Here is a 19,753-nt window from a genome sequence, read left to right on the forward strand (position 1 = left end):
TGGAAACTTCTATTTTTAGGTGATGCTGCATCTGCACCAATAGATGTGGGCGCAACAAACTCAAATGTTACTCAGTGCACCTTTAAAAAGAATATTGAGAGAATATTAAGAGTGGGAGGGGGATTTACTTAGAATGAATTACGCCCACTGATAGTGTTGTTTGCTTTCACATGCTGTCTGCATTGTTTTAATACAAGACAAATTAGGTAACAGCATAAACATGCCTAAAGATTTTGTGCTGAACACAATTTGCATGCCGCAACTGCCAATTTTGTGGGTCGTTCTGAATGCTACATTGCATAAGCAATCTCAGAGACATGGGCTCTGGTCCCGTGGGAATCAGGAAGTATACACATTCACATAAACAATGGTGAGTGTGATTAGGAGGTTGCTTTTTCACTCCCAAATGGTTAGGTTTAGGGTTGGGGGGTAGAGTTAAAGGAACAGTTCACCCAAAAATGAAAATTCTCTCATTATTTACTCACCCTCATGCCATCCCAGATGTGTATGACTTTCTTTCTTCTGCTGAACACAAACTAATAATTTTAGGATAATATTTTAGCTCTGTAGGTCTTCACAATGCAAGTGAATGGGTACCAACATTTTTCAACTTCAAAAGCACATAAAACAGAATAAAAGTAATCCATACAACTCTAGTGCTTAAATCCATTTCTTCAGAAGTGATATAAGTGTGGGTGAGAAACAGATCAATATTTAAGTCATTTTTTACTATCAATCTACACTTTCACTTTGACATTCTTCATTTGTTTTTGGCGATTCACATTCTTCATGCATATTGGCACCTACTGGGCAGGGAGGAGAATTTACAGTAAAAAAAGGACTTAAATATTGATCTGTTTGTCACCCACACTTTTTATTTTGCTTCTAAGGATATGGATTTAACCACTGGAGTATGGATTACTTTTATGCTTTTGGAGCTTCAAAATGTTGGTACCCATTCACTTTCATTGTGAGGACCTACAGAGCTGAAATATTCTTCTAAAAATCATCATTTGTGTTCAGCAGAAGACAGTCATGCACATCTGGGATAGCATAAGGGTAGATTAAATGATGAGAGAATAAAAAAATTTGGGTGAACTATTCCTTTAATAAAATAAGCTTTCCGTTTGTCTGTACTACATCATTTACACCTAAAAATACAACTTCGTTTTGGTACCACTCTGACAATTCACCCAGAAACTGGAGCTCACGTGTACCCATACGTTTAACAACACTTCCAGCTTTGGCTACTGGGGGCAGTGCTTCAAATTTCGGTGAGCACAGACCGATTACTGCAGCAGAACTTTCAACGTACATTTGCCGAATTCACAGTGTGACCAGCCTGGTAATAATGCACACAAAATTTTTTCCAGAGTGTTTATAGAAGGACGAAGAGAAAAAGAGAAAGAGAGCGATGGCACGAGGGAAATAAATCACAACGTGAGACAGCAAAGCTCACCCTACAATTAGAGGTTAACCTCACACTTGTTTTACAAGGGTGCTGCTCTTTCATGAGAAGGGCAATGCATATCACCCTTTAGGAGGGATGACTGTCTCTCTTTCCCAATTGCCTTCTAATGCGAGCATCACTATACTCCAAGTCTTTACAGTCGGTGGGTAATTTTACTTATGTCTGGGTGTGTGTGTTTATGCGTGTTAGACCCAGTGATACTATTGTTGCTCTGAGGCATATTCTAGCACAGGTCACAGGTCTGTGGGGCAACAGAGGCAAGAACCCCTACCCCCTTGCCCCAGTCACCATTAACTCTCTCTCTCAGTCTCTCTAGGTCCCCAACCAGACCGGCAGCCCTTATTGAAACCATATGAGAGGGGCCGAGATGGTTTTCTGCCCGGATTGAGACAAACATGCAGAAAATTGTGGGAAGCAAACATAACCCCAAGACCTAGCGAGATATGCTAATTAAAACAACTTAACCAACAAATAGGTTGTGCACACAAACCCACAGCGACAAACCCTGACTGAGTGACTGTAAAAATACACCAATACACTTAAATTTAGAACAGGGAAAAGTTGGTATCTTGTTTCTTTGAACATCAAAAAGGAATAAAAGACAAAAAGACTTGAATATTTCTTCAAACTAGGGATGTGCTAATACAATCATACTGTATATTGATATAGCCTATCACAATTATTTTTTTCTCACGATATGGCATCAATACTTTAGATCCAACGATCAATATTTTTATTTTTATTATTTTTATTAAACATCAACATTTCAGGCCGTCCTAAGGGTCCCAGTCCAGAAACCTTGGCGAGAGTGGCTAGTCTTGTGATTGTTACGCTATCATTAAGAGGAACAAATGCTGCAGTGGATTGTGAGTAAAAGGATAATTTAACAGCTGTGACTGATTTGAGACTAGTGCTAGAATTACAGAATCGAGTCAAACAGGAATGGGAGTGCAGACCAACAACATGAACTATACATCAATCTCTGTATATTATGCTGGCTACCTCAACTGTGAGTGTGTATTATAGGAAAGGGTCTTGGGGAGACTGCAAGTGTTCATCTGCAAGAGTGTGCATGTAAACCAGGTCTTTTCTACACATGGAAAGGTCTATATCCAATTCGACTCTTATTAATCATCAGACAAACGCAGACAAATGGAGTGTCTTGTTCAGCTCTATCATATAAGCGGATTCTCCTAATTCTGGTCAGCAGCCCTATGAAAAGACCTGCCAAAACCAGTCCCTCAGAGAGTGTAAAGAGTGGACGGTTGGAGCAACCAACAGTCAGAGACAAACTTTTGGCTCATTCAGAGTGTTTTCTTGACATACACACTCAACTAAACATAACTTCAACTTGTCCAAAACATCCCTATATACACTACATCAGCGGATTACCATCTACATACAAGACTGCATAATTCTCCTTGTTCAAGTTCTCCCGTAACCAGACTTATGACTTTTGGCACAAAATCTGGACCACACTGCAACTTATTCTGACCAAGGACTGCACACTTAGTGACCAACAAAGAAACAAAGCTGTTTCTTTTTTACATGAAAAATATCAGGGCTGTGAATCGATTCAAATTTTGTAACTAAATAATCGCACATTGTTTTCTGTGATTAATCGCGATTAATCATGGCACATTAAAACAAACATTAAAATATAATTAATTCTAAATGTATCTGTTTTATTCTTTGTCTCAAATAACTTGCAAGAAATTGGTAAGTCATCATTTATTTAAATGATATAAATATGTACATGTTATATGCCATAAAATCAGTAGACAGGCAATAAAAGTTGAGCAAAATATTTTGCCATTTTCCAGTGGACTTTTTAAAAATAATAAAATCAAATGGGCAGATTCAATTTATACCAAGCTTTATGAGCAAGATAAACTTAAATGTACATTGCCAATGCATAATAAGACACTATACATACAGATATAAAAACAAATTGAATGTTGTTTAAAATCAGAACTCAAATCTATTATTTTCTCTGGCTACCGTTCAGTCTGTACCACGCACAGTTTAGATGACAGCAAGTGATCGTTTTCGGATGATGGGAAGAGATATGGTAGCTTGCCTATATCTCTCCCAAACCTGGCTCACCACTTGCGGGTGAAGTCTCCATTTGTTTATTATGCCGAGGACATGTGTCAAGCGTATAATCAATAAGCATGCACTGGTCCACACAATCAGTTTCTTTACTAGAATGTGCAGTCGAGTCAATCGTGTACCACCTGGAAATTTATATATGCCAATTTTAGCCACAGAAAGTGGGAAAAAACATTAGTGAAGTTTCAGGAAGTAAAAGAACGCATTACATTTCCCAGCCCTAAAAAATAAATAATCAAATATAACTCAAATGGAATATACAGGTATATATCTTGTTTACTTGCTGCTAGGTGTCTCAAACTAAATTTTTTAACATCTTTCAAAGATTTAATGCCACAAACCCCAACACAAAATTTGCCAAATCAAGCGACTAGCTCTTCCTTGGAAGCACTTATTGGAACAGCTTGAGAAATGTATGAAATGATCAAATCTATGCACCTTAATACCAGGAATGTGTCATCCAGTCAGATTGGAGCTTGGTCTTTTGAGAAAGCTCTTGCAATTTTTGTGTGCAATATATATTAGATGGAGCGCTAATGGTCTGTGGCTGGGCAATCTGAAGCTGACACTAAGCTAAAACGTAAAGGTCTGTGCTCAGCGAAATTCGAATCACTGCCCTCCAGTGGCCAAAGCTGGAAGTGCTGTTGAATGTATGGGCAAGTGAGCTTTGTTTCCGGGTCAAATGTCCACAAAGTGACGCCAAAAGCAAGTTGTATTTTTAGTTGTAAATTACGTAAAACAGTCAACGGAAAGGCATATTTTATTAACTGTACCCCCAACCCCCAACACTAAACCTGACAGTTAGTGGAGTAAAAATTTTAATTTTAGAGTGAAAATGCAACCTTCAAATCACCACTGTTAATGTGAACTTGATAACTTCCTGGTTCCAGACAACAAGTTGTGTCTTGGGGGTTGCAGTAGTGCTATAGGGAAATGTGTTTGTGCTTGAATTGCTGAAAAAATATCTGATGGGGGATGGTGCTTGTCAGTAATTCAGCCGAATGGGTTTGATTTCAGGCTACATGAACCTTCGAAAACGAAATGTCGATTTCCTGTGTGATAATGTTGGCGAAAACCAGCCCTCTTTAATACACAGCCAGTATGGGAACAGCATCTTTATTTTGACACCACACCATATTCTTCAAGATTCCCTCTCATATTTCAGCTGGAGGCATGATGTGCTCAGGTGGAGGACAGAAAGGAAGCCTCCGTGCCTCCACATGTGCACCGTAAATCCTTCACTCATATATGGAACAGTTAAAATAAACAGAAACTAAGCCCACCAGACGAGAAAGAATAAACACAAACTGGTATGGACCAATGATAACACACATACACATTTATATACAGTATACAATCACCCACACATCCACAAAATGTACTCACACATGCACATATGCGCACACACAACATTGTGAAATATGATCAGGAATGTGTATGGCTTGCATGTTTAATGTCAGGCTAATCAGATAAAATAAAGACAAAACATAAGAAGACACTGAGTGATGAGGCAGGGCTGACGAACAAGGGCTGGATGGCTTAGCTTTGACAACATCCGACTAAAGTTCTATTAAATCCAGCACTGACAAAATAGTTTAACTCTCAGAGACGTCCCATAAAAATATAAGCTAGTGTAAATATGGGATATTTTTCTGATGCACAGAACAACGGGCCTTAGCTGTCAATTTTTTATGTAATCATCACAATTCAGTAAATCATAGATAAAAATTGCAAATGATTTTTCGAAACAGTTTATAAAACCTTAAAGGGTGTAAGAGGCCTCCTAGCTCACTGGGAAGGCTTTCCAAGAAAGTAAAAGCATGTGTTTGTCTACTTAATTAAAATAATGGTACATTCTGAAACTTAATTATAATAATGGTGAAATTTTGTTTCTTGAGAACACATTGTAATTATGAAACATTTCCCCAAAATTCACCTAAAAATATTAAAAGAATATGCTGAAACATTTGAACCAGTAACTTCCTAAAAACACAAGAAAAAAATCTATATCATTAATACTAATGCTTGAGTTTCCCCAGAGTTAAATAATTTGCAGCCCAGGTTTAAATGGGCTTTATTGAAAAAGACAAAAATATATTAACTTCCTAGAGCTTGACGCATGCGCAGAGCTCTAGATGGTGCAAGGAAGTGTAACCAAGCTTGAAACCAAGGAGACTGCTGATGTCAAAATTTATAGTGAAAAAAAGAGTAACATTTTGGTCTATTCTCACCTAAAACTGATTAGATCACTTCAGAAGACATGGATTAAACCACTGGAGTTGTACGGATTTCTTTTATGCTGTCTTTATGTGCTTTTTAGAGCTTCAAAGTTTTAGTCACCATTCTCTTGCATAGTATGGACCTACACAGCTGAGATATGGGATGGCATGAGGGTGAGTAAATGATGATAGAATTTTCATTTTTGGTTGAACCAAAATGCTCTCTTTAAGTCATAATGGGAGACTATAAGATTCAACTGCAGATCTGTTGTGAAACTGGGGAGAATCTTTAAAGGAATAGTTCACCCAAAAATGAAAGTTCTTTCATCATTTACTTTGTTTTTCACACAAACCTATTTTGGCTTCAGAAAACCTGGAATACAGTGCACTAATTACATTTAGCTTTTTCCCCCATCATTTTTGGAGTTCGAAAGCCACAGTCCCCTTATTTTTTAATGTATGGAAAAGAGTAGATTGGACATTCTGCAAAATATGTTCATTTGTATTCCTAAGAAAAAATATAAACAATGTTTGAAATAACATGAGGGTGAGTAAATGATTGACAGAACAAATTAATGAAATGAAGGATAGAATTTTCATTCTTAGGTGAACTGTTCCTTTAAGTGCAAGATCATCACCTGAATCTGAGCGAATGCTGAGGAAAAAACATTTTAATAGATCTCAGCAACAACTAACGCAGAACTTGAAAGGAATGCCGCTCAAGGCATATCTACATTCTTACAGGGTTACCAGTGCTCTTCTCCTCCCCTCCTCCTCTTTAACATCTGCTCTGCCATACAATGCAGTTTGTCAGATGAGAGAACTATGAGCTACACTTCCTCTGTCTGTCTCTCATGCTCTCTCTCAGGCGAGTGTCATGGACCATGAGAAAGTGCTATGATTGGATTCCTCTGTCAACATGACAGAGAAACTTTTCTAATTCCATACTACTCATATTCAAAATGCCATTCAGCAAAAAGATCAAGATATACAGGAGCAAAAAGATTACAAAAGGGGAAACAAGGGGAAAATACTTCTATTGATCATTTAACTTCAATAAAGTTGAAAAGTTCTATTGTTTGATGCTGATAGTAATCTGAAGCGCTCTAATCCTTTCAGCTCCCATGCAGATGGTTCTTGGATTTGCTCTGACCCTATTGTGCCCTCTAGTGTTTGAAACTAGGATACACCCCATGAGGTAGAGACTTTGAATATTTATTTCAGACACATAAACTTACTTTTGGCCAATTTCCCTAAACACTTATTTAATGTAATAAAAAAATAAAAATAAAAAAATAAATTTACTTAGAGATATTTAACCAAAACAGAAAGAAAAAAAAAAAAGGGAAAAAAATAAATAAATAATTTTGTCTTCATTTACTCACCCTCATACAGTTCCAAACCTGTATGACTGGCTTCCTTCCGCAGAACACGAAAGGCTGCTCTGTCCCTGGCCATCATTAACTTTGTAATTGTTTCATAAAACAAAAGAAAGTCATGCAGGTTTGGAACGACATGAGTGTGAGTAAATAATGACAGAATATACATTTTTGGGTGAACTATCCCTTTAAACCAGAACTAATATGTTCTTGAGCAACCTAACTTTGACAAGAGAATGATTTGATAGTGGCTTTCTCTGTGAGTTGTATCTCATCACAACCTCTTGTCCAGGGCTCTTTAATGAATCTACATAATGGAGAAGACCCCAATTAAATCTCTGCGTGATGGGGACTCGGCATCCAGGGTAAACAAACTTAACCTGACAGGGTTGCGGCGTTGGATAAGATAGTGGGCTGAGAAAATGAATTAGTTTCCTGACACACGTCAAAGCCAATCCCAAGGAAGATGCGGGGCACCTCTCAGCACCTCTATTTTATCTGGCCCTTAGTATTCAGTCTGAGCTGCTCACTCGCATCCAAAATGTATTCATTTATTCAAAAGCCCTTTGAGAAATCAGTAAAGGCTTGTTCTTTTTTCTTTATGTCCAGATGGAATTTCTGTGAATAACGTGTGTTAAGTGAGGTGGAAAATAAGTACAGGATCGCCCAGCAGTGAGAGACAATATCACCTCACAAAAAAAGACGAGTGTCACCTTCATATAGACTTTGATTTCAAATATTTCACTGCCTTTACCTTCTTCTGTCGGTTCATGACATGAAAGTGGAGAAAATAAAATTTGCAAAAAAAATGAAAAAATATGAGCTTTGCAGGAACTCAATAAGCATTATCATGTGATGCAGTTGCATAGGGAACCAGACGATAAATCAAAGAGTGAGAACAAGAGATCCATTAAAAAAACGTGTCTTCTATTGCCAGGGGAGGGGGTGGGGGGTGTCCACCTTCACCTTGTGGTTGTTTTGCCTGGTTCTTGTTCCATCGCTTATTAGCTTAATTAACTAGATAAATAGCTTATACAAAAAAGACTGGCTTGAATGAGCAAACTGAAATTCAGAAAAGAACCTTAAAAAGAAAGGGGTCAACTAACCCAGACTATACAAGATTGTATAGGAGTAAAATACAATAACGACAATCTGAATATGGAAATTTCTGTTAAAATGATATTCAAAGCTAATGCCAATATCATAACATTTATATAATTATGTGGAATAATAAGACAAAGGTATTGTAAGGGGTTGTTTTAAAGACCCCACAAAATGGTTTAACACGTGCTGTTTTCGACCCTGTGTTGAAGTAATACCTATTGAAGCAGGAAGTTGGGGCAGGACATGACGAAGGCAAGTTTTTTAAAAACCTTTTGTTCACATCACAGCTTTGCAAACCCAAATTTGACATCTGATGCCATGGACGAAAGCAATGAAGACACTTTCCAAATGAAAAATTCCAACCAATTGATGGCTTGTTTATTCCAGGTTCAGTACAAGTTAAGCTCAATCGACAGCATTTGTGGCATAATGTTGATTACCACAAAAATGTATTTGACTCGTCCCTCCTTTTCTTTAAAAAACGTACAAATCTGGGTTCCAGTGAGGTACTTGCTTGCACAAGCTTCAGATTTCTGCATTTAAACCCTTCAAAAATTGGCTCCATTCACTTCCATTGAAGTGCCACACTGTAAGCTCGATTTTTGCTTTTTGCTTTTTTTAAGAAAAGAACAGATGAGTCGAAATAATTTTTTGTGGTATGCCACAAATGCAGTTGACTGAGCTTAACTTGTATTGAACCCTTAATATTCCCTTAGGATGAGTCATAAAATATTTTTGGCCCTTTTGCCGGAAGAGAAAGAGGGCTCTTGTATGGTGCAGAATTTGTATACAGCAGAGCCAGCCTACCTCCCTGAGGACTGTACTGCCGTAACCTCTGTATAACCCTCTGAAACCCTGCAATGACAGGCCAGAAAAAAAGAATTAGAAACATTGTTCATGAATCTCTTGATCCACAACCTCTGTACAAACCAAATGACATGGCATTTTCATCATTGGCTACTTTACAGTAAACTACCAATTTATCTACCAATCTGCCTGTCCATCTGCTTGTAATGAGACAGCATGCACTCAAGTGCATCCTTCACTATAAATCAACCTGACAGTATGTGCTCACCTCTTCTTGTAGCGTATTCAGCAGCACCCGATAGGTACTGAGGGAGGGATTGGCCTGTGTTCTCTGTTTTACCACTTCAGTCGGTACACGGATCAGACAGGCGACCTTTGTAAAATGGGAGAGAACGCTCATCAACTCTCTAACTGTGCTGTGCAGCACACACGCAAACAAATCAAAATACACAAGTACACTGCAAGTACCCAAGTACAAAAAATGGCTGTTAGAAAATAAGAAATAGAATAAATTTACTGACATTCATAACTATAAACTTAATTATAAAAGTTTATATAAATGTAAAGAAATCTGGCAATGGAACAACAAGACAAAATACATTTGTTAAGATGGTAACATTTTACAGCAACGTTTTATTAGTTAAAATTAGTAAATGCATTAAGTGTCATGAAATATATTTTTACAGCATTTATTAAATACAATTTATGAAAATACAATTGTTCATTGTAAGTTCATAATGCATTTACTAATGTTAACATATACAACTTTTAATTTTAAAAATGTTGTTAACTAATGTTAAAGGGATCATGACATTTTTTTAAATTATTTTAATATGTTCCTTGTGGGTTTACTTATAATATTAGTAAAGATTTTTGCAAAAACATATTACATATTTTTGTAAAACATGACCATTTTCCACCCTCATTCACTGTCAGAAAAGCTCAGTTTTGGTGCTGCTTCTCCTTTAAGACTTGACAGTACTTTTATGATTGGCTCTCTGCTCTTGACTGACCTGATCTCTCTTTGCCATCTCACTGCACACTGCTACTGGAGGGGGGCCTTAGGAAGTGATAAGGTAAAGTAGGCATTGATGTGTTGTTGTGGAGGCGGTCAGATACAAATGTCTACCACAGTGTGACATCAAAATGTGAAGGAGTTGAGAATGAGTCATTTTGGCAACTTAGTTGTTTTTACACATTTTAAAATTAAAGACATCTTGAAAAATAAGCACACGCAAATACACACACACACACACACTCATGTTGGTGAGGCTATCCTTATGAGGACTCTCCATAGACATAATTTTTTTACTGTACAAACTATAGATTCTATCCCCTACCCCTAAACCTAACCCTCACAAAAAACGTTCTGCATTTTTCCATTTTCAAAAAAAACATCGGTTAGTATGTTTTTAAGCGATTTGAATTATGGGGACACTAGAAATGTCCTCATAAACCACATTTATAGTATAATACCCTTGTGATTACCAGTTTGTAACCTAAAAAAAATGTCCTCGTAAACCACCCAAACCCACCCACACACACACTTGTAGAGAAATTTCTCCTGTACAATCCACCAAGCATAGTTTGTTGGTAGCTCAACTGTGGTATTATTCAAGCTACATTCTTCACGGCCACATTCCCCCTTAAACTACACTTGTGCTGCATTACTTCTTATCATCTCCATGCTGGGGGCGGAAATACCAGGGCGAACAAAGGATGGAAAGCAATCTCCACAACCACAGGACTCCCCATCTGACCCCCCGACTCACACACTGGATCCGTGGTGCTAGAAGTAATCTCTTCTGAATGAGAGAATGGGTGTGGGGTGCTGCTATGTTCGCTGTTGGGTCTGCTGTGAGCCCAGCTGACAGCCTAGGCATGGCTTGTGTGAACAAGCTACGGTAGTTTGCGCTCTGTATGAGTCTGGCAGGCGGCAGAGTGGATCTGTGGGCCTTTCTACACCTCCTTGCACATTGCAGTTGCTGAATGAATGGCCACTTGGCCTACAAAACAGCGTGTGTGGAGACTTTGCAGTACTGCGATACAGTGTGACACAAATGTGCACGTTTGGCTGGAAGCTGAGCCAACTGGAATTCTCACCAGACCTTTCAAGCACTTTAAAAAAAAAATTATCTGAGGTACAGTCTATGACTGAGATTAAAATAAAGTATTCCAGCTGAGGGGGACTCTAATTGTTATTTCCACTGAGAAAAAGTAAGCTCAGTAGTGAAAGTGTCTGACAATCATGTTTATAAAAGCGACACCACAAGCGTGTGACAAGAGTGCCATCTAGCGGGCCAACATGGAACCTATCCACTATCAGTTCGTTACACATTGCCTGAGTCCATTTTACAAAGCTCATTACATTCTTTTTTTGCTGTGTTAACATTTACAAAACACTGAACATCACGTCTCCTCGTGTAATTCTCAAAAGGATAAAAATTATGTCACTAAATAGAGAGGGAAGTGGATATGACAAGTAATTCTTGCCATAATTGAATTGGTGGGCGCGAGTGCGCGTCACAGCAATTTTATATCATCTCGCAGGGGAGTTGATGGAGGACTAGTGAGAAATTATATCAGATCAATTACCAACATTATTTACACAGAGCAGTGAGGGGAGAAACTTTTTAAATACTTAAATGTTTGCCCTTTTGAGGTGTTTTTGAATGTAGTCAAGCATGATTAAAGCAGTTGAAGCAATAACATAGAGGCTGTTTAATTAGTTAACGTTTAAGAGCTGTAATGATTATCTTGTTGGAAAGAGTTAAGGTTAGACTCTTCTGATCGAGGCTTTAATTGCTTGATAAATGTGCTGCCTGTGTTTTTTGCATTCCCTACACCATTCATCTTTATTTGCGAGCAATTTGGAAGCGATGGCATTCCCACAGTGCGCTGTGGCGCGAAAACCCTGAAGACGAAAATCTAATTTCCAACAGCAGAGACAGGCCAGGCCAGCACTCAATCACGACATGAAGGCCAATGAAGGACTGGCGGCATTTAAAGGAAGGCACGAAGCTTATAACAGCATGAAGGCGAATCAATTCTGAGCGCTTTGTCTTTTCCACATGTTGGGGCAGTTCTCTGAATTGAAGGAATGGATTGAATGATGATGAATACCACATAAATGCATGTCAAATTGGCCAAGGTCAATTCACACATTTGAGTTATTTTGATTTGCCTCAAACATCTGAAACAGACTGAACATATTCAGTCAACATAATTTAATGATTTATTTTCTTTGTTGTTTCATAAAATCACTAAGAAAGATGCTTTATTTCTGTTGTAGACTAATGAACGGTTAATAACACTAGACATGTACAGTAGGCTACATACACTCACTTAGCACTTTATTAGGAATAATACACTAATAATGGGTAGGGCCTCCCTTTGTTCTCAACAGCTTTAATTCTTCGTGGCATGGTTTCCACAAGATGTTGGAAACATTCCTTTGAGATTCTGGTCCATGCTGACATGACTACATCACGCAATTTCTGCAGATTTGTCAGCTGCACATTCATGCTGCGAATCTCCTGTTCTACCACATCCCAAAGGTGTTCTATTGGATTCAGATCCAGTGACGGGGAAGGCCACTGAAGAGCAATGAACTCATTGTCATGTTCATGAAACCAGATTTGAGACAAATTTTGCTTTGGGACATGGTGTATTATCATGCTGGATGTCGCCATTATAAGATGTGTAAATTGTGGCCATGAAGGGATGCACATGTTAAGCAATAACATTCAAATAGGCTGTGGCATTCAAGCGATGACTGATTGGTATTAATGGGCCCAATGTGTGCCAAGAAAACATTCCACACACCATTACACCACCACCACCAGCCTGGACTGTTGACACATGGCAGGTTGGGTCCATGTATTCATGATGTTGGCGCCAAATTCTAACCCTACCATCTGTGTGCATCAGCAGCAATCGAAATTCATCAGACCAGGCTACGTTTTTCCAGTCTTCAACAGTCCAGTTTTGGTGAGCCTGTGCCCGCTGCAGCCTCAGCTTTCGGTTCTTGGCTGACAGAAGTGGAACCCAACGTGGTCTTCTGCTGTTGTAGCCAATCGCTTCAAGGTTTCATGTGTTGTGCATTCTGAGATGCTATTCTGCTCACTACAATTGTATAGAGTGTTATCCGAGTCACTGTAGCCTTCCTGTCTGCTCAAACCAGTCTGGCCATTCTTCGTTGAACTTTCTCATCAACAGACATTTCCATCCACAGAACTGCCACTCACTGGATGTTTTTTTGTTTTTTGTACCATTTTGAGTAAACTCTAGAGACTGTTGTGCATGAAAATCCCATTAGATCAGCAGTTACAGAAATACTCAAACCAGCTCGTATGGCACCAACAATCGTGCCACGGTCGAAATCTCTGAGATCAAATTTTTTACCCATTCTGATGTGAACATTAACTGAAGCTCCTGACCCATATCTGCCTGATTTTATGCATTGCACTGTTGCCACACGATTGGCTGATTAGATAAATCGCATGAATATGTAGCTGTACAGTTGTTCCTTATGAAGTGCTCAGTGAGCGTATAATGCATTATAAAACTTTTTTATGCATATATGATCCATAATATATACTATAATAACTTACAGTATAAAATAGCTCAAGTTTATTTTATGCACAGCCTTCATAAAGAATATGGCATGAAACTGACCCACACAAAATAAGTATTTTAATGTAAATTCTATTAATCGAAATTAACAATCGCAATTACAATATCAAAGGAAATAATCAGCAATTATTATTTTTGTCATAATCGTGCAGCCCTAATTAAACTCTTTAAAAGTGTTAACATGAATGGGTAATTTTCTGTAGTTACAATATGTTTTATGAAAAGATAATGCATTACAATGTATACTGTAAGCATTTTAAGCACTATAAATCACCATCTACTATCCAGTAGAAAGAAAGTGTTTTTAGTATTTTTGCCATTTTACCCGCAATCCCGAAGCCACATTTTCAAGTTCCAAAACACCATGTGAACATAGTACAGTCCCTTACATTGCTGTGATGCCAAACATCAATAGACACAGCTGGAACATTCCAAACTGTCCCTGAACCCTGACACACGCAACCCAGCAGAGGTTCAGGAAGCTAAAATGAAAACAGGCATCTAGAGAAATCTTCCACAGATCATTCTACAGGTTCTTTAAACACCAGCAATAGCGACCCCTCTTGGGTCCTTATGGAGCAATGCCTCCTAAATCTCATCTGCAAGTAAACTGCAGGCAAATATCTGGATGACACGTCCACCATCTTGTCTCTTAGTAATAAAATTGCATATGCCATTTTTAACCAAACACTTAAAATTTGGGACAAAGTTTATAAATGCAGGAAAGCCCCTTGACAAATGAGCTTTCGAAGAGTGTGTTGGGCAAATGTGAATAAAGATCATTCTGATATAGTGGCTAGATACCAGCCTGCTCTGGCCCTGACACACACCATCAGCCTGTGCATTCTTTATAGTGTGTCCTACGCATATACACATCTACATGGACACCACCAAGCTGAACTGAGAAGAGAGAGAAAGATTGCAGCTGTTATTACAGAATAACATAGCAGCATAAAACCTATCATATGATTGTGTGAAGAGGCAAGTTTGATGTAGGGGAGAGTGGTAAGGGTGAAAAAGTTAGGATCAGGCTGTGTATTTAGACATTTCAAATAATGAAGTTTGCTGCTGAGAGGCTTTTAGTTCGAAGTGGAACTGATGCTACAAAGGCATAGTCTGAATCCCTGAGCTTAAGGTCCTGGATCCACATTGCTTTTGATTAGTCTGCTAGAGTTAACTTCTATAGGGTCAACTGCATAACTATGACAGTACAGCAGTGGCTCACTTTTTTTTTTCTGATGGAAATGTACTGGGGAAAGAGTAACAGGGAAAACTTTGTATTTATTTCAAGCAAATATAAAAGGAAACAAGAAATAAAAAATGGACTGATGCAATCCAAAATTCTAAATCTAAAACATAAAATTTTAAAACTAACAGCTGAATTCATTAATCACCTCTAGTCGAGAAACCTATTAATGAGCTTTGGTTATAAGTAAAAAAATTAAAAAGAACTTGTAAAATGGCAGAAATGACTTAAGTAAGATGACTTTGTCTTCAGCTCCAGACAGCCTGAGGGGAAGACTTTTATGGGTAAGCTCCAGGATTACAGGCTTTGAACAGGGCAACGTGCACCCACAACACACAGGGATTCAGTCAAGGTTCTGCTATTAAAAATCCCTCTTTTGAAGTGTGCAAATCCTGAGGCAGCAGGCAAAGGGTTATCAACAGACCTGACGTCATCTTCACCTTATATTAAAATATCTTGGGTATTGGTAGAGGCTGACCTTTTTTATTTGAGATTTATTTACTGAGCTATGTTTATACTGGATTAAAACCCAGTGAACTAAAAAAAAAAAAAAGAATAAAGTTTTGCTGCTTTTAGTCCATATCTATTAGTTTTAAGATCAGGTAACACTTTACAATAAGGTTCCATTTGTTAACATTAGTTAACAACAACAGTTAACATGAACTAACAATGAACAGTATTATTAAGCATTTATTAATCTTAGTTAATGTTAATTACAACATATAGTACTACATTTTTAAAACTTACGAGTTGTATTTATTAACATTAGTTAATGAACTATGAACTAACATGAACTAACTATAAACAATTGTGTTTTTATTAACTAACATTAACAAAGATTAATAAATGATGTAAAAAATATACTGTTAATTGCTTGGTTAATTGTAATACCTAATGCATTAACTAATGTAAAAGAGCAGATCCTTATTGTAAAGTGTTACCGGTCATCTATATACTAGTGTACTTATAAACGTTGACAAAATTAGTTTTGAGAAGATATAAGCATTTAAAATCTGCAGTATCTCTCTTCCGGCTAAAAAGACTCAGGAACGTCCATGACGTCATACCTTGTCCCTTGTCCAAATGCTTTCTAGAACTAAAATGCACCCTCCACCTACCTCTGTTCAGCGCGTCTGGCTGTGTTCTAACTGGTGCTTCTCGTGCCTTTGCAGGGCACTTCAAAGGAAGCACAGTCCATGCTGCAGGGTCGTTCCAAGCAGAATTTCAAATAAGAATCGCTTAAAAAGTGAGTTCTGACCAGTGTTGTGTGTAATTCAATTATTACTGTAATATAATGTATTACTGTTATTACTGTAATCTAATTACTTTTTAGTCAAAAAGTACTGTTATGCATTCTATTTTAAACTATTGTAATCAGATTACAGTTACTGACTTTCAATTAATTTAATTACTTTTAAGTATAATATAGGGTTATTTCTAATGTACAGTATTATTTATGAAGAATACATGAATTATGGGCCAGTAACGAGTCATTGTGAAGGAGAAACGTGAGGTGCTGAGTGTATGACTTGTGTGTAACAGTGAACTATGAATATAGACATTACTTTTAAATTTGTTGAGCAGAAAAGTGTTTTAGAAAGTAACTTCAAAGTAAAGTAATTCATATTCAATGAAGTAATTAATAAAGTTATTACAATTACAGAGAAATAATCAGTTATTTGTAGTGGATTACTACTTTTTTAAAGTAACATACCCAACACTGGTTCTGACTGACCATGATCACCTTTCAGCCATCTGATGCTCTCACAGTGGAGGGTAAATGTCTTTGAAGAGAACAGGGCATAAGGATGTTGCTGGAAGTTTATTTATATTTTTGGTGCAGCCAGGGGTTTCTTGGGATGTACAGCTCAAGTATTGTTCTTTATTCTTTATGCTTAGAGTATTGTGATTCAGAACATGGATATATTATCTTTTACTCGCTTGTTTCTCATTCATCTGCATTGGACACGCACAACGGCTCCAGCCTTGTCGCAAGCGAAGGCCGCGATGTGTTGTGTGTGTTTTTGGGTTGGTTATGGATTAATGTTGTCAGTGAGATCATCGTTCAGATCGTAAGTCTTTGGAAAAGCTGTCCGTTATTGAGATTGCTTCTGAACTTTCCCCGGTAAGCGGCTCTGACATGAGCAGCATGGTGGAAAGAGGTCTGTGTTTGTGTGGCTGTAAACTAAAGCCTATTGGCAATTTTTAAAAATGGGACGAGGCGTTCGTCATGTCCCGCCCCCACTTCCTGTTTCAGAAGGAAATACGTTAAAACACCAAATCGAACTGCGCTCGTCAAGGCACTTCACGGGGACTTTAATGATTGGGATTTGCAGATGGTGGTAGCTGGTCCAGTTGCAGGTAAAAATGCCATTTTCACCCAGAATGTCTTCTTCGGCATAGAAAAATAGATCGCAAAAAAAGTCAGCCAGTTAATTTAACCCTCCTATTGCCCTAAGAAAATTGTCCCTCCTATGATCCTTCATGTCAAATCTGACTTGAATTTAAATTCACGATTTTATTATCGTCCAAGAAACATGTTTCAACACATTTACCAGATAGTTACCTGTTCACAAAAGTAATGCATGTGACCATACACTGAAAGCAACCACTGGTTTGATCAATTCACAACAGAATTACAACATTTATACAATTATATACCGTGACTCGAAATAGGTGCAAAATTTCATTTAGCTGAATTGTAAGGTTACATGGTCCACACAGGATATGCGTACTTTTTCACATTTCCGTTACTGATTTTAAGGGTAAATCCTGTGGAATTTTGATAAATGGATTTTAATATGGTAAAATGCCTAAACATAGCTGAGACTACACTCTTATAGGTAGCTGAAAGCAATATTAAATTAGCCAAAATATTTAATAAATTAATATGCAAGCAAGATGTGGGGGATGTATAGAATGTTATGACTAATGGTTGTTTCTGCATAACAAATTCTGTGCAAATCTACAGAGACTTCTATAGCAATTTGCAGTTGCAGATTCACTGCATGCCTATGTTTGAGATTGCATTTAATATTTGATACAAAATATGAAAGGTCATACATTTTAGAAGGAAAAATGGATAAACAAAGGTTTTGCTTTTGTGTTAGATACTGTTTGATATGAGCTGAACTGAATGGCTCGGAGCAATCAGAATTTCACTAGCAGAGGAAATGAAGGTGCTCTTTACAGCTCAAAAACCTAAATCTCCCTTGACTCAAAGTGCTCTCTATAAAAACAGCTATGTCAATATGCAATAATAAGATCCTATCTGGCCAGCTGGAGGGAAAATGCATGGTCGTCGGCTCGGTTGTAACCCAGATGGTCCACATTCGTCCAACCAAAACCTCAATCTAACCTCTCTGCATATTTGTCTATCAAATTCCTCAGGGAATTATGTAAAGAGGCATATTGTTCATATGCACTGCGATGTGCAAAGGATACTAAATAAAATGACTGAAAATGGAAATGGAAACTGAGGAAGAAGGAAAACAGGAAACCTACAATTTCTCCTAGTGAAGCAGCCAGCATGTGAGTGATGGGGGCCAATTTTGAAGCAGCATAGCCAGCAAGGTGGGACTTGGTGCTTTCATAGGTGACGAAGAATGCAGCAGCTAGAACCAAGCAGAACCACTTTGTTTGAGGCAAATTAGTTTCCGTATGCAGCTATTGTTAACACTTTTATGTGTGTATGTCTTTAAATCTGTATAAATCCCATCAACTGGTTTAAATCCCATGATCAAACTTTAAGAGAGATCATTTACATAGGCTAAATAAGCTCTTTATCATAAACATAAGGCAAGAGTGATACTGCTACTGATCTATAAAGTTTAAAGTAAGTTTTAAAGTGAATGCAGCCATTTTTCATGTTTATTTTTGCAAAGTATATTAACTTTACCGTTGGGAAAGGAGCCTATAGCGGTGGACGGGACCCCTGCGTAGATGCCCCGGAAGCCTCCCGCCTTGTAGAAGCCCTGCTGGCTCTGTAACCTTGTCTTTATGGTGTCCAGAGGGAAGAGAGTAAGATCTACACACATTCCTGCACAACCGCCTGCCTAGGAGATGGAGAACAAGGAAAAGTATTGAATGCATCATTATAAAAGCAAACACACATATGTGCTTACACATGCATGTTGTAAACATATTATGGAATTAATTATGTGCCATTGGGATTTGGACTTGAATTTGAACGTTTACTTGAAATTTGCAGTTTTGAACTTGTGCCATTGGGACTTGAACTTGAATTTTAGGACTTGAATTTGAACATAACTGAAATTCAAATGCACGTGGCACAAATTCAGATCGTTAAATTCAGATTACATTTTTGAATACACTGATTCAGGTTTTATATTCAGATTCTGGTCAATTTGACGAAGACATCCAGGGTATTCAGGAAGCGCAATCGAGCCTGTATGTAATCGAACTCCTACTTGACCAATCACAACGTAGCTCACAGTTCACATTTAGAAAAGGAAGGTTCCGCTGCAAAATACTAATAGTGCCAACGTGGGAGAGCCACCAACTCTTTCTAGCGTAAGTTACTTGTTCTGCCCTGATGCAAACTCTAAAAGTAATCAGTGTGATTGGTAAACAGGCTGTAATTATAATAATAATTATAATTATAGGACTGCATTTCAAAGTGTAGTAGTCCAACTAATTCATGGTTAGGCAGTAAGTTTTTCTTATTTCTCTAAAGATTATAAAGACTTAAAGGCCAAAAAGTACAACAACAGAACTGCAAGAAAGTCAGAATACACAAAAATATACTGTTACAGCTATT

At 37.7% G+C, this 19,753-nt stretch overlaps 1 protein-coding gene across 1 annotated transcript in view; it reads right to left on the reverse strand.

The window, feature by feature from the left end:
• The window catches only part of slc25a26 (solute carrier family 25 member 26), a 64,347-nt gene that overhangs the window by 44,023 nt on the left and 571 nt on the right, over positions 1 to 19,753 (reverse strand). The window contains exons 2-5 of the mRNA XM_051672994.1: positions 18,872 to 19,028; positions 18,478 to 18,587; positions 9,361 to 9,465; positions 9,093 to 9,140 (exon numbers count right to left, since the gene is read on the reverse strand). Coding sequence (XP_051528954.1) covers positions 9,093 to 9,140; positions 9,361 to 9,465; positions 18,478 to 18,587; positions 18,872 to 19,028 — 420 coding nt within the window. The remainder of the gene's footprint in view (positions 1 to 9,092; positions 9,141 to 9,360; positions 9,466 to 18,477; positions 18,588 to 18,871; positions 19,029 to 19,753) is intronic.

Source organism: Myxocyprinus asiaticus, chromosome 35 (genome assembly GCF_019703515.2).
Source record: "Myxocyprinus asiaticus isolate MX2 ecotype Aquarium Trade chromosome 35, UBuf_Myxa_2, whole genome shotgun sequence".
Classification (NCBI taxonomy): domain Eukaryota; kingdom Metazoa; phylum Chordata; class Actinopteri; order Cypriniformes; family Catostomidae; genus Myxocyprinus; species Myxocyprinus asiaticus.